A 14519-nucleotide genomic window follows, 5' to 3' on the forward strand; every position below is an offset into this window, starting at 1 on the left:
GCACTCTTGGAATAGCACAGAATTTTTCACAGTTTGCCTGAGAATCCATCTGCTATTCTTTGATTTGGTTTAAAGAAAAACTTTCCAGTGGCAGGCAGGTCAGGAAGCAGAGGACACAGATTTAAGGTGATAGCACAAGAACCAGAGGCAAGATGAGGAAACATTTTCTTTAACACAGTGAGTTGTTGTGATCTGGAATGCGCTGCCTGAAAGAGAGGTGGAAGCAGATTCAATAGGAATTGGATAAATACTTGAAGGGCAAAAAAATTACAGGGCTGCAAAGAAAGAGCAAGGGAGTGGGATGAATTGGTTAGCTCTACCAACCAGCCAGCATAGCCATGATGGGCTGAATAGCCTTCTTCTATGCAATATCATTCTATGATTCTATGAAAGCTTGTGACTAATTGTTCTTTTTGCATGTTCATTTTCTTCCCTTGGAGAATAGTATGATGTGACAGAGGGAAATACAACTGATTAACAGTCTGACAAGATGGGATTATCACTATTTTCGAATCTACACGCTCTTCCCTCAGAGAACAGTATGAAGTCGTGGAAGGATTTGCAGCCGATTAAGAGTCTTACTCCTGCTCCTATTTTCTATCTTTCTTACAGGCTGCCACGTGAACACTCCTTCCATGGCAGTGACCATCTTTATACCAGTCCATAGGGAGTTCAAGGGAGGGTTTTTACGTGCTCCCAAACCCATATGGTGAGGGTTGGGACCACCCACCGGAGACAAGAATCCCACTGGATGCAAACCCAAAACTCTGAGCCAGAGTTCTAGTCTCCACTCACTGGGAGGCGGGAATGCTGCCGATAAGTCTTCCTTTTTAGCAACCTTTTCTTTGACTGCTTATTTCTGGCTTTCTGTGTTGACGAGACTACAAGGCAAACTAGTTTTCCAACTGCGGCCACACTGCCGAGATGGTGACATATCGTGGGTTGTCCAGATGCTGAATAGGTCCAGGGCGAACCATTGATTTGAGACCTCGGTTGCTGAACTAGTTTGATATTTCCATTTCACACCGCAACCATCTCAGAAAGGAAAACCTTGCATTTATGATAAGCGATTACACAAATGTTACCAAAATATATCAGAGATACACCAGAATAATACCTGGACTAAAAGGGTTAAATTATGAGGACTGGTTGCATAGACTAGGCTTGAATTCCCTGGAGTATAGAAGATTAAGTGGTGATCTATTTGAGGAATTTAAGATGATTAAAGGATTTGATAGGGTAGATAGAGAGAAACTATTTCCTCTGGGAGAGGGAATCCAGAATCTAGGGGGAAGACCCTTATAAATTCGAGCCAGGCCAGAAGGGGTGATGTCAGGAAGCATTTCTTCACACAAAGAGGAGTCTGGAAATCTGGAACACTCTTCCCCAAAAAGCTGTGGATGCTGGGAGTCAATCGGAGCTTCCATGACGGAGATGGATAGATTTTTGTTGGGTAAGGGTATCAAGGGATATGGAGCAAAGACTGGGAAATGGAGTTGTGGTACAGAACAGCAATGATCCAATTGAATGGACGTACAGGCTCAAGGAGCTGAATGGCCTCCTCCTGTTCGTAAGTTCCCTCTTGGATCTCGTGCACCTTTCAAGTTGACACTGAATTGAGAACCCACCAATGTCCTCGAAGATTAAAGCAAAATACTGCAGATGTTGGAAATCTGAAATAAAAACAGAAAGTGCTGGAAATACTCAGCAGGTCTGGCAGCATCTGTGGAGTGAGAAACAGAGTTAACGTTTCAGGTCTGTGATCCCTCATCAGAACAGGCTGATGATGTAACGAATGTTCCGTTTCTGCTCTACAGTGATATTTTCTCCCTGGGGTTTGGGCCATTTCGTTGGGTTTGCACCTCGGCCAACCCTGCTGACCTTGCTGAGACAGACGCCATCGCTACCTCAGTGCTGGAGGATATTAAAAGCGAAGAAGGTAAAGGAAAACTAACTAATTTCCAACTCTTGTGTCCACGTTTTTTTGGCTTCTTTTAGTTTCTCCTCTCTTTCCACTCCCCTCGACTATTGGTTCACCATCAGGGTTACCATTCTCCCAGAATTCTCCTGCAGCTTAATTTTGGCAAAAATCAAAGCCATCCTAGGGCTCACATTCCCAGCTGCCTCTGGTCTTGACTGCACCAACCTCCCTGATGGCCACCTCAAGTGGAGCCCCATAGGGCAGAACTGGGGTGTCACATGAGGTCAACTTCCTCACCACATCCACTTCCTTCCGCCAATGCAATGTACCTCGACCCATTCACAGTAACATCTCACCCTTATCTGGCTACTCATCTCATTGCTGTTTGTGGGATCCTGCTGTGTACAAATTGGCTGCAGCGTTTGCTGACATACTGAAGGCGACCACACTACAAAGGCGGCAGCCAGGTCTCAGTTGGTAGCAAAAGATTGTAGGTTCAAATCCCAAAGTCAAAGCTGACACTCCAGTGCAGTACTGAGGGCGTGCTGCACTGTTAGAGGCGCTGCCTTTTGGATGAGATGTTAAATTGAATTTAATTGCCCTCTCACGTGGATGTAAAATATCCCATGGTCACTATTTTAATGAAGAGCAATATTTATCCCTCAGACAATATCACTAAAACAGATTATCTGGTTATTATTGAAATTATTTACAAGAATGTTGCCAGCGCTTGAAAGTTGCAGCTATGAGGAAAGATTGGATCGGCTAGGGTTGGTTTCCTTAGAACAAAGGAGGCTGAGGGGTGACTTAATTGAGGTGTACAAAATTATGAGGGGCCTAGATAGAGTAGACAGGAAGGACCAGTTTCCCCTAGCAGAGAGATCAATTATCAGGGGGCACAGATTTAAGGTGATTGATAGACGGTTTAGAGGGAACATGAGGAAAAACGTTTTCACCCAGAGGTGAAGGAATTCACTGCCAGGATCGGTGGTGGAGGCAGAAACCCTCAACACATTTAAAAGGTACTTGGACCTGCACCTGAAATGCTGTAACCTGCAAGGCTACGGACCAGGTGCTGGAAGGTGGGATTAGATTAGGTGGCTAGTTTTTTCAGCTGGCACAGACACAATGGGATGAATGGCCTCCTTCTGTGCCGTAACTTTTCTATGATTCTTCGATGATTCTAAGTTGTTTGTGTGGACATTGGCTGCCATGTTTCCTTCATTACAACAGTGACTACACTTCAAAAGTACTTATTGGCTGTGAAGTGCTTTGGGACATCCTGAGGACGTGAAAGGCGCTATATAAATGCGAGTCATTTCGTTCTCTGGGTGGGAGGAGAGAATAATTGTGCCCAGGTCTTCCTCCGTAATACTTAGATGCGCCAAAGTCCTTCTACCTACTGGTTTTGGGCAGCAACCAGAGGGATGTGATGGCATGGCCAATCCTCCTCTGTTTACTGCTCTCTCAGGTTGGGAGGGACAGTTGCCTATCAGTGCTGGCTCTGCTTGGAGCTGGATCTGGGCTAAGAAGAGCATCTGATTGCAGTAAATGACCTGGAAGCAGATGAGTTCAGGTGGGGTCCTGCCCAGGCACTTGGGATGTCAACCATCCAGGAGTGGCCTCCAGTCTCCAGGAATTGAGGATTAAGCCCCCAGGGCACTGGGATAAAAATCACAGGAGCATTAAAATAAATTTTAGATATATAAATATTGGAGACAGGGGAAAATAGATTGTTTGATTAGGAGTCAAGAATCATCCAATCGATCAATGAACAGTCTGTTCACTTTCTAATTGGCCGAAGGAAGACCATGTGCCTTGCATAGCAACCAATGGCGGGAGCATGGAGGAGGGGCAGTAGGGTTTGGGAAGTCATGTGATGAAACCTCCAGGAATACATCCAACCACAGTTGACAACCTGCCCAGGCACAGTGAAGGAGTCACTGAAAGGGTTAAAAACACTCAATGATGGCATCAGGTTCTATCCCTGGTCTGTGCAGAGTTAAATATTTGTGGGGCTTAGTGAAGCTACAATTGGCCTTATCAGGTTAGTTGTCTGAAAAGGAAGTAAAAGCCAACTGGTGTTTCCTGAATAGTGAGCCCTTGAACCAAAAATGTGTTGAACTATTTGGATGGCTCATTTCAAACAGCCAGCACAGGCAAGATGGGCCGATGGTCTCCTTCTGTGCTGTATCATTCTACGCTTCTATGTAAAGCTTAGACCCGTTCAAGAGACCTGTTCACTGATGTGACGGGCAGGAGGTAGACATTTTTGCAGGATGACCAATCTCAGATGAGCCGAACGGCTGTATTGATCTTGCAATCCCGCGAAGAATAGACGCTAGGGGAGGGCGAGGTTTTTCAGAGTCCATGGATCTTATGGCAGGTGCAGGTGAGCTTCTGTAAGGAAAAAGGAGAAACCCGCAGAAGCAAAAAAGGAAATAGGCAAACAAGTTCAGCTGAAAACTCCTTATAAGATTTATGGCAGTTTTTGTAATTGTAAGAAAATGTTGGACTCTTTTATTGCCAAGTTAATACATTTCCACATGCCTCATGCTTGTAAAACTATTCAAATGTCAAAAGGTTAGGTTTAAATGCTGAAAGGTTACATTTGAACGCCAATTGCTTCTAATAACAGTCAGGCTTTGCTCTCAACCTACATTCCACTCCTTCATTTCCTGACAAGTAAAATAGAAAAGTTAATATTCAAACAGACTTGTTAATCCACTTTCTTCCCCCCCCCCCACCCCCGAAAGCCCACTCACAATGAGACACAATTTGTCAGCGCTCAATGAAGCCTCATTTAATCCTCGTACATAAGGGAGACAGAAATATTTTTGGCTCAAGTCAGTTTTAGTCCCAGAGCAACAGTTCCAGATGTTATCAACAGTGAATAATTGAGTGACGAAGTTGATTTCTTTTGCCCACAACTAAAGACAACTTAACCCCAATCAACACCCTAAACACATTGAGGTGGTTTTCCTTTTTAAATTTACAAAGGACCATGTTGAAGGGTGAAGGCCTATGGGAATCATTGAGGATGTAAAGGGGAGCACAGCAGATGAGGTCAGTCAGGTACAAGTGATTAGGTGACACCAATCTTGGCTTTCAAAAGGCTGTCAATAGTTTTTATTCATTCTCAGGTTGTCATCATCATTGGCAAGGCCAACATTAATTCTCAGACAAACTCCCATCAAACTCTCCCTGGAAAGTTGCAGCACAGGTTAGATACAGAGTAAAGTTCCCTCTACACTGTCCCCATCAAACACTCCCAGGACAGGTACAGCACGGGGGTTAGATACAGAGTAAAGCTCCCTCTCCACTGTCCCCATCAAACACTCCCAGGACAGGTACAGCACGGGGTTAGATACAGAATAAAGCTCCCTCTACACTGTCCCCATCAAACACTCCGAGGACAGATACAGCACGGGGTTAGATACAGTGTAAAGCTCCCTCTACACTGTCTCCATCAAACACTCCCAGGACAGGTACAGCACGGGGTTAGATACAGAATAAAGCTCCCTCTACACTGTCCCCATCAAACACTCCGAGGACAGATACAGCACGGGGTTAGATACAGTGTAAAGCTCCCTCTACACTGTCCCCATCAAACACTCCCAGGACAGGTACAGCACTGGGATTGGCTGCTCTCTGATTTGGGAGCCTGAGTGTTGAGAGCCTCAACGAGGTGCAGCTGAGAGTGCTGGTGGCAGTTGGAGGTTGCAGAGGTGGAGAGAGGAGCTGCACTGAGCAAGGGAGAGTAGCTACCGACAAGCAGAGGAAAACTCCAACAACAGTCTCCATTAAAGAGAAGAAAGGGACATTTTGTGGAAACAAGGCTTTGTCTGGAGGTGGGTGCTGAACACCAGTAATTTACTTTGGACTGTTGGGGGAGGAACAAGTGGCTGGAACAACAAGGGGTGGGGCTGCCAATTCAACAGGAGTCTGTGCTGCTGCAAAAGCACACAGGGAAGCTCCCTCCCCACCCCAATTGCCAAGCCTGGGTCAGCTGAAGCTGCCCAGCTAAACAGACGGAAGGGGATAGATAGTGCCTGGGCAGCTTCAGCTGACCCAGGTGAAGACGACTCCCCCAACCAGAAGACCGGAAGACCAACTTCAAAGACTGTTTGTTTTAAGTGTACTGTGAGCACCACCTCCAGAAAGCAAGTCATCCCTTCCAGCCTGCCTTTGCCTCTCCTCTCTTACCTCAGCCTCTCCACTAACCTGTTGTTTGTTTGTTTGTCTTTTCAAATCTTTCTGTGAATCTGTTATTTAGTGTGCAAGTCCACAATTTGGGGTGGGTTTAGCTCTTGGACCCATGGCAAGCCCTTCATCACCGGTGGCGGGGCCCTCTACTACCTACGCAGCTGCAGCTTCTGTGGCTGCCCACGTGGCCCCGTCACCCTTTAAATTATTGACATGCAGCCATGGGGTGAAGAGCTATCCCCACCCCATCATGTCTATTGAGGCCTGCGTTAAGGCAATGGCCGTGGTTGTCGGCCCCTCGGCCATTGTTGCGGCCTCAAAGATGTATGGGAAGGCTGTGTTCTTTTTGAAGACCGAGCGGGCGGTGTCCCTGGCCCTGAGTAAAGGGCTCACTGTGGGGGGGACCTTCCTGCCAGTGGACCCTCTGGGGGCCACTGCGCATCGGATAATGTTGTCCAACGTCCCACCCTTCATTCCCAGTGAGCTCCTCCTCCCCCACCTGCACCATCTGGGGGAGGTGAGGTCGGGGATCACCCCAGTCCGGCTTGGTCTTCGGGAGCACAGCCTCCAACATGTCTACTCCTTCCGCCGCCAGTTATTTATGCAGCTGGCGCGGGAGGAGGACATGGAGGGCCAATTTAATGTGGAGTTCCAGGGGACGGCCTACCGCGTCTTTTGGACCTCGGACGGGGCGCAGTGCCACGTCTGCAAGGGGGTGGGGCATGTTCGGAAGAACTGCCCCAACCTCCCGGCCGCCAGCTCCACCTCGGCGGCCCAGAGTGGTTCCACAGCACCTCCTCCCACTCCCCCCGCACATCCAACAGACACCGCTCAGTCGGTTCCGGAGGCTGTGGTTTTCACAGCCTCTGGCGGGGAGGGGAGCGTCCGTCCGAGCGGAAGGAAGACGCGGGGAAAAAAGAAACATCGTGAGGCGCGTCCCCTGGACACTTTGACTCAACCCGAGCCTGAGCTCAGCCCAAAGCCCATTCCCATGGAATCCACCTGTCCCAGGGCTGGGCTCAGGCCCAGGGTGACGAAAAAAGGAAAAAAGGGTGCGGAGGCGGAGGCCTCTGATGACATGGAGGTCTCTGAGTCTCCGCGCCCAAGTGCGAAAAAGAGGAGAAGGCACCCCTCCACAGAAATAACACAGGGCCCTGAGGTGCAGGGCCCATCTGTTGGAAGGGAGCTGCCTCCTGTTTCTGGTCCTCAGGTGCCCCCTACCGCCACCACCAAGGCTGCAAAGTCCGGGCAGGTGCTCCCTATTCCTCAGGATGGAGGGGAGGGGATGGCCCCGGTACGTGAGGCCCCTCCTGAAGGAGTAAGTGGGGCCCTGCTTGTGGTGGGGGAGCCTGGGGAAACCGCCCATTCCGCCACTGCTACTGGGTCGGGTGTCCTGAATGAAGGGGAGGGCGAGGCCCCAGAGGGCCGGGCCTCCCAGCCGGAGTCCACCACCAACCAGGAGACACCCGACCCAGTTATAACTGAGAATGCTGCCCCATCTGCTGGGCCTGTGGGTGCTGGCGGAGCGGGAGATGGCCTCCTCTCGCCGCCTCCAGTCTCGGCTCCGGCTGGTTTCCCGGAGTCCGGAACTTCTGTCTCCCCTGGACCAGTCATTGGCCTGGGGATGGAGGTGGAGGGGGGTCCTGAACCGCTGGTGCCTACAGGCTCCAGTTTCACAATAGAACCCAGAGAGGACTCCTCCGCCATCGATCCTGGGGGTGGGATCGTGACGGAGGCGGGACCAGCTGGCGCGGCCGGGACGTCCGCCCCACAGTGTGTGGTGGATGTGTCGGCCGCTGGCGGTGACGATCCGGAGGAGGATGGGGATTCGGTGCGGGGCACGGAGGATGATCTTGATTCCATCGCCAGTGAGGTGGTGGAGTCCCTCGTGCCTCCCACCGAATCTCCTCTCATCCCCACGGCGGAACTCCGGGATTTCCTCGCGGCTTGCAGAGGTTGCCGCAATAAAGTTCAGCTGGCCCTCGACCGTTGGTCGAATCTGGCGCTGATCATCCAGTCCGTCCGTGCCGCCCTTAAGATAGCGGGCAAGCGCGCGGACGTGAAACTGGTTGAGAGGCGCCGTTTTAATGTGTTCCTCAATGGGTTGCTGGGGGAGTGGAGGGCCAGGTGCACTTCCACTCCCTCCTCACAGTGAGCTGTTGGTGACGGGTTTTACGTACCTTTGACATGAAGATAACCATAGCCAGCCTCAACATCAACGGCAGCAGAGGGGCTCACCGCAGATTTCACAATCTCTCAGTCCTTAGGGAAGGGAGATACGCGGTGAGCTTTCTGCAGGAAACCCACACCGTTCCGGGAGACGAAGCCACCTGGCTCCTGGAGTGGCAGGGTGGGGTCTACATGAGTCACCTCACCCCTATTTCTAGTGGGGTGGCTATCTTGTTGGCCCCGACTTTTCAGCCGGAGATCTTGGGGGTCAAGGAGCTAGTGCCGGGCCGCTTGCTCCACCTCGCCGTTCGCCTGGGTAGCGTGCCGCTCCACTTTGTGAACGTGTACGCGCCCAGGCCCGGCGCTTTGCAAGCGCGCTTCTTTGAAGAAGTGTCCGCTCTCTTGAGCTCCATCGATAGCGGCGAGTGCATCATCCTCGGGGGGGATTTTAACTGCACCCTCGAGGTGGGGGATCGCTCCGGTCCCCAGCGCGGCCAAGCGTCGGTGGAGAAGTTGAGGGGACTGATCAGCTCCCTTAACTTGGTGGACGTCTGGCGGAATCTCCATCCCGACTCCAGCGCCTTCACGTGGAGGTCTGGAGGAGGGGGGTCGCGAATCGACCGCCTCTACATTTCGCAGGCGTACGTCTCCCGTGTCTCGGCGGCCTCCATGCGGCTGGTGCCGTGCTCGGACCACCGCCTGGTGTGGGCGGAGTTCACTCCGCTCCGCACGCGGGCGGGGTCCGCGTACTGGCACTTTAACAACCGGCTGCTGGAGGACGTGCGATTTCGGGACTCGTTCTGTCGATTCTGGGCCGACTGGAGAAGGAAGCAGGGGGGCTTCCCCTCCTTGAGGCTATGGTGGGATGTGGGCAAGACTCACATCCGCGTCTTCTGTCAGGAGTACGCGAAGGGGTCGACCAAGAGGCGGGAAGCCGAGGTCGGGCGCCTTGAGAGGGAGGTGCTCGACTTGGAATCCCGCCTCGGTCATGCCATCGCGGACCCGGCCCTGTGGCAGGCGTACAAAGAGAAGAAGGGCGCGCTGAGGAACCTGCAGCTCATAGGGTCCCGAGGCGCGTACGTGAGGTTGCGGATCCAGATCCTGGAAGATTTGGACCGCGCCTCACCCTTCTTCTACTCGCTGGAAAAATGGCGGGGGGTCCGTAAGCAGCTCGTCGAGCTGCTGGCCGACGACGGATCCTCCATCACGGATCCGGAGAGAATGGGCCTCCTGGTCCGGACGTATTACAGTGCGTTGTTCTCTCCGGATCCGTCCAGCGAGGATGCGCGCAGAGTTTTGTGGGAGGACCTGCCGCAGGTCAGCCCGGAGGGCGCCAAAGGATTGGAGGCTCCGCTCACGTTGGCGGAGCTGACTGGCGCCCTCCACCAGCTCTCGAGGGGCAAATCCCCAGGGCTGGATGGGTTGACCGTGGAGTTCCTCAGGGCGTTCTGGGACGTCCTGGGGGACGATTACGCGCGGGTCCTGGGGGAAAGCCTGGCGACCGGGGAGATGCCCCTCTCGTGGCGCAGGGCGGTCATCGTCCTGCTGCCGAAGAGGGGCGATCTCCGCCTGCTTAAAAACTGGCGTCCGGTCTCCCTCCTCAGCACGGATTATAAGATCTTTGCCCGGGCTATGTCTACCCGCCTGGGCTCCGTGCTGGCCCACATGATCCACCCCGACCAGTCCTACACGGTCCCGGGCCGGTCCATCCAGGACAACATCCACCTGGTCCGGGACCTGATCCATCTTTCCCAGAGGGCTGGTCAGTCGGTCGCCTTTCTCTCCCTCGATCAGGAGAAGGCGTTCGACAGGGTGGATCACGATTACCTTTTCGGGACTCTGCGCGCTTTCGGACTCGGGCCGCATTTTGTGGCCCGGGTCCGACTTTTTATACGCCGCCGCAGAGTGTCTAGTCAAAGTTAACGGGTCCTTGACGGCGCCCCTTCGATTTGGGAGAGGAGTGCGTCAGGGGTGCCCCATGTCCGGCCAATTGTATACCATCTGCGTGGAGCCCTTCCTGTGCCTGCTTCGCAGGAGGTTGACGGGATTGGCTCTGCGCGAGCCGGCCATGCGGGTCGTCCTCTCGGCTTACGCCGACGACGTGCTCCTCGCAATCACAGATCCCGTTGACTTGCGGAGGATGCGCGACTGCCAGCAGACCTTTTCTGCCGCGTCCTCCGCGAGGATCAATTGGGAGAAATGTTCCGGACTCCTGGTTGGTCAGTGGCGGGTGGACTCCCTGCCGGAGGAGATGACACCTTTTGCGTGGAGCACCACGCACCTCCTCTATCTGGGAGTCCACCTTAGCCCCGCTGAGGAAGCCTGGCCGGCAAACTGGCAGGAGTTGGAGGCGAAAGTCACCGCTCGGCTGGGGCGCTGGACAGGACTGCTCCGAGTGCTTTCCTACAGGGGCCGAGCGTTGGTCATAAACCAACTGGTGGCCTCCATGCTGTGGTACCGGTTGGTCACTTTGGCCCCGCCCCCTGTATTTGCCACCAAGATCCAGAAGAAACTCGTCGATTTCTTCTGGGGCAAGAGGAAACACTGGGTCTCTGCCGCGGTCCTGAGTCTCCCGATCGAGGAGGGCGGTCAGTCGCTGGTGTGCGTCCGCACCCAGGCTGCGACTCTCCGCCTTCGGACCCTGCAGAGATACCTGTACGTCGAGCGTCCTCCCAGATGGTGTGCGCTGGCGACGTATTTTTTCCGCCAGTGTCACTGCCTTCAAGACGACACGCAGCTCCCGGTGGAGTCCGTTAGCCGCGCTTCTCTGAGGGAGTTGCCTGTCTTTTACCGGGATCTTTTCCGAGTCTGGAACATGGTCGCCTCCAGTCAGGGCGCTCCCCCGCCGGCAGAGGAGAGCGCCTCGGCTGTCCGGGCGGCCGACTCCGGGGACGGTCCGGCGGGCGGAGGAGTAGCCGAAACCCCCGGGACGCCCCTCACTGCGGGTCGCGAGGGGGCTCGGGAGTGCGGAGCGATCCCGGCCGAGCCGACCCCCGCTCGGCCGGAACTGCTCATCGGACCCAGGCCCCGAAACCCTCCTCGGGAGCCGGTCCCGCACAACCCGAGCCGCCTCTCGGAAATGCCCTCCGTGCCATTCCAATCGGCGCGGAGGGGTTTCCTGTACGGGCTGTTCCTGCACACTCTCCACTTCCTCGCCCTCGTCAGCCGGCCGGACACGCCCTGGCGGTCCGCGTTGCCATCTGGCGGCGAGGGGAAACCCCGATGGAGGTCTCTCTACGCGGGAGTCTTCCCCCTTTACATCGGGGACCTGGGGTGGAGGGTGCTGCACAGAGCAGTCCCGTGCAATAGGCTTTTAAGTAGGTTCACGGACTCCCAGGCCACCTGTACTTTCTGCGGCCTGGACGAGTCCGTGTTCCACATTTATATGGAGTGTGCGAGGTTGCAGCCCCTATTTGAGTATCTGAAGGGGCTGCTCCTCAAATTCTGGCTGCACTTCAGTCCCACGCTCCTGATCTTTGGGCACCCGGTGCGGAGGGGCTCGGGCCGGGAGGAGGATCTCCTCGTCGGTCTGCTCCTGGGCCTGGCCAAGGTGGCAATTCACAGGTCCAGGTTGCGGGCCGTCGGGGGGTCCGTCCTCCCCGATTGCCTGCCCCTCTTCCGCGGTTACGTTCGCGCCCGGGTGTCCCTGGAAAAGGAGCATGCGGTGTCAGCCGGTACGCTTGAGGCCTTCCGCGACCGGTGGGCACCGCAGGGACTGGAGTGCATCGTCGACGCCGAGAATGGCATTTTAATTTGAGTTTTTTGTTTATTTATCTGTTTTAATAAAGTTATTTTAAAACTGTAAATATGTACATAAAGGGGGCCTGAGGGATAAAGGCCCCCTCGATGTGGAAAATATAAAAGGGGCCTGGGGTATAAAGGTCACCTTGAGAAAAAAAAAGAAAAAAAAAAAAAAAAAATGGGGTTAGATACAGAGTAAAGCAAAAAAAAACAAACGGGATTACATACAGAGTAAAGCTCCCTGTAGACGGTAAAAAAAATGGGGGGAAAAAAGAAAAAAAAGTGGGGTTAGATACAGAGTAAAGCTCCCTCTACACTATCCCATCAAACACTCCCAAAAAAAAAACAGGGTTAGATACAGAGTAAAGCTCCCTCTACACTATCCCATCATACACTCCCAAAAAAAAAACAGGGTTAGATACAGAGTAAAGCTCCCTCTACACTATCCCATCAAACACTCCCAAAAAAAAAACAGGGTTAGATAAAAAAAAACAAAAAAATAAAAAAAATAAAAAAAAAAAAAAAAAACGGGGTTAGATACAGAGTAAAGCTCCCTCTACACTGTCTCCATCAAACACTCCCAGGACAGGTGCAGCACGGGGTTAGATACAGAGTAAAGCTCCCTCTACACTGTCCCCATCAAACTCCCAAAAAAAAGAAAAAAAAAACAGGGTTAGATACAGAGTAAAGCACCCTCTACACTGTCCCATCAAACACTCCCAGGACAGGTACAGCACGGGGATTGGCTCCTCTGTGATTGGGAATACTGAGTGCTGAGTGCATCAACGAGGTGCAGCTGACAGTGCTGCAGTCAGTTGCTGGAGGTGCTGCTGGAGAAGGAGTGCTGAGGAGGGAACTGCAAAAACTTTTGCTGCAGAGGAGGAAAGACTTTGAAAAAGGCTGTATTTCGAGGTGGGTGTCGAGCACCAAGCTTTCATTTCATTTGGACTGTTGTGGGAGGTGAAAGAGGCCAGAAGAACAAGGGGTGGGGGCTATACAATTCTGTAGGGAGCTGTGCAGTTGCATTAAAGTTGCAGGGAAGCTCCCTCCCCACCCCAATTGCCCAGCCTGAGTCAGCTGAAGCTGCCTGGCTAATAGAGACATCAGGATCGAACGAGAGCCTGGGCAGCTTTCGGCTGACCCAGGTGAAGACCCCTCCCACAACCAGAAGACCGGAAGACCAGAAGTGTTTACAGTGCTCTGAGTACCACCCTTTAAGGGGAAAAAAAAGCAAAGTCATCGCTTGCAGCCTGTCTTTCCCATTTCCTGTGTACCCTCAGCCTCTCCCCAAACCTCCTAGTTGGTTTCTTTGTTTGTTTGTTTGCTTACCTGCAATTTGGGGGTGGGTTTGGCTCTTGAGCCATGGCAAGCCCATCATCACCGGTGGCGGGGCCTTCTCATACCTACGCAGCTGCAGCTTCTGTGGCTGCCCACGTGGCCCCGTCACCCTTTAAATTATTGACATGCAGCCATGGGGTGAAGAGCTATCCCCACCCCAACATGTCTATTGAGGCCTGCGTTAAGGCAATGGCCGTGGTTGTCGGCCCCTCGGCCATTGTTGCGGCCTCAAAGATGTATGGGAAGGCTGTGTTCTTTTTGAAGACCGAGCGGGCGGTGTCCCTGGCCCTGAGTAAAGGGCTCACTGTGGGGGGGACCTTCCTGCCAGTGGACCCTCTGGGGGCCACTGCGCATCGGATAATGTTGTCCAACGTCCCACCCTTCATTCCCAGTGAGCTCCTCCTCCCCCACCTGCACCATCTGGGGGAGGTGAGGTCGGGGATCACCCCAGTCCGGCTTGGTCTTCGGGAGCACAGCCTCCAACATGTCTACTCCTTCCGCCGCCAGTTATTTATGCAGCTGGCGCGGGAGGAGGACACGGAGGGCCAATTTTATGTGGAGTTCCAGGGGACGGCCTACCGCGTCTTCTGGACCTCGGATGGGGCGCGGTGCCACGTCTGCAAGGGGGTGGGGCATGTTCGTAAGAACTGCCCCAACCTCCCGGCCGCCAGCTCCACCTCGGCGGCCCAGAGTGGTTCCACAGCACCTCCTCCCACTCCCCCCGCAGATCCAACAGACACCGCTCAGTCGGTTCCGGAGGCTGTGGTTTTCACAGCCTCTGGCGGGGAGGGGAGCGTCCGTCCGAGCGGAAGGAAGACGCGGGGAAAAAAGAAACATCGTGAGGCGCGTCCCCTGGACACTTTGACTCAACCCGAGCCTGAGCTCAGCCCAAAGCCCATTCCCATGGAATCCACCTGTCCTAGGGCTGGGCTCAGGCCCAGGGTGACTAAAAAAGGAAAAAAGGGTGCGGAGGCGGAGGCCTCTGATGACATGGAGGTCTCTGAGTCTCCGCGCCCAAGTGCGAAAAAGAGGAGAAGGCACCCCTCCACAGAAATAACACAGGGCCCTGAGGTGCAGGGCCCATCTGTTGGAGGGGAGCTGCCTCCTGTTTCTGGTCCTCAGGTTCCCCCTACCGCCACCACCA

General features: G+C 53.6%; 1 protein-coding gene across 2 annotated transcripts in view; it reads left to right on the forward strand.

The window, feature by feature from the left end:
* uroc1 (urocanate hydratase 1) overlaps nt 1–14519 on the forward strand; it is a 117126-nt gene that overhangs the window by 65532 nt on the left and 37075 nt on the right. For both annotated transcript variants that reach the window (XM_068052194.1, XM_068052193.1), the window contains exon 14: nt 1818–1939. In XM_068052194.1, coding sequence (XP_067908295.1) covers nt 1818–1939 — 122 coding nt within the window. The remainder of the gene's footprint in view (nt 1–1817; nt 1940–14519) is intronic.

This window comes from Heterodontus francisci, chromosome 19, assembly GCF_036365525.1.
Source record: "Heterodontus francisci isolate sHetFra1 chromosome 19, sHetFra1.hap1, whole genome shotgun sequence".
NCBI lineage: Eukaryota > Metazoa > Chordata > Chondrichthyes > Heterodontiformes > Heterodontidae > Heterodontus > Heterodontus francisci.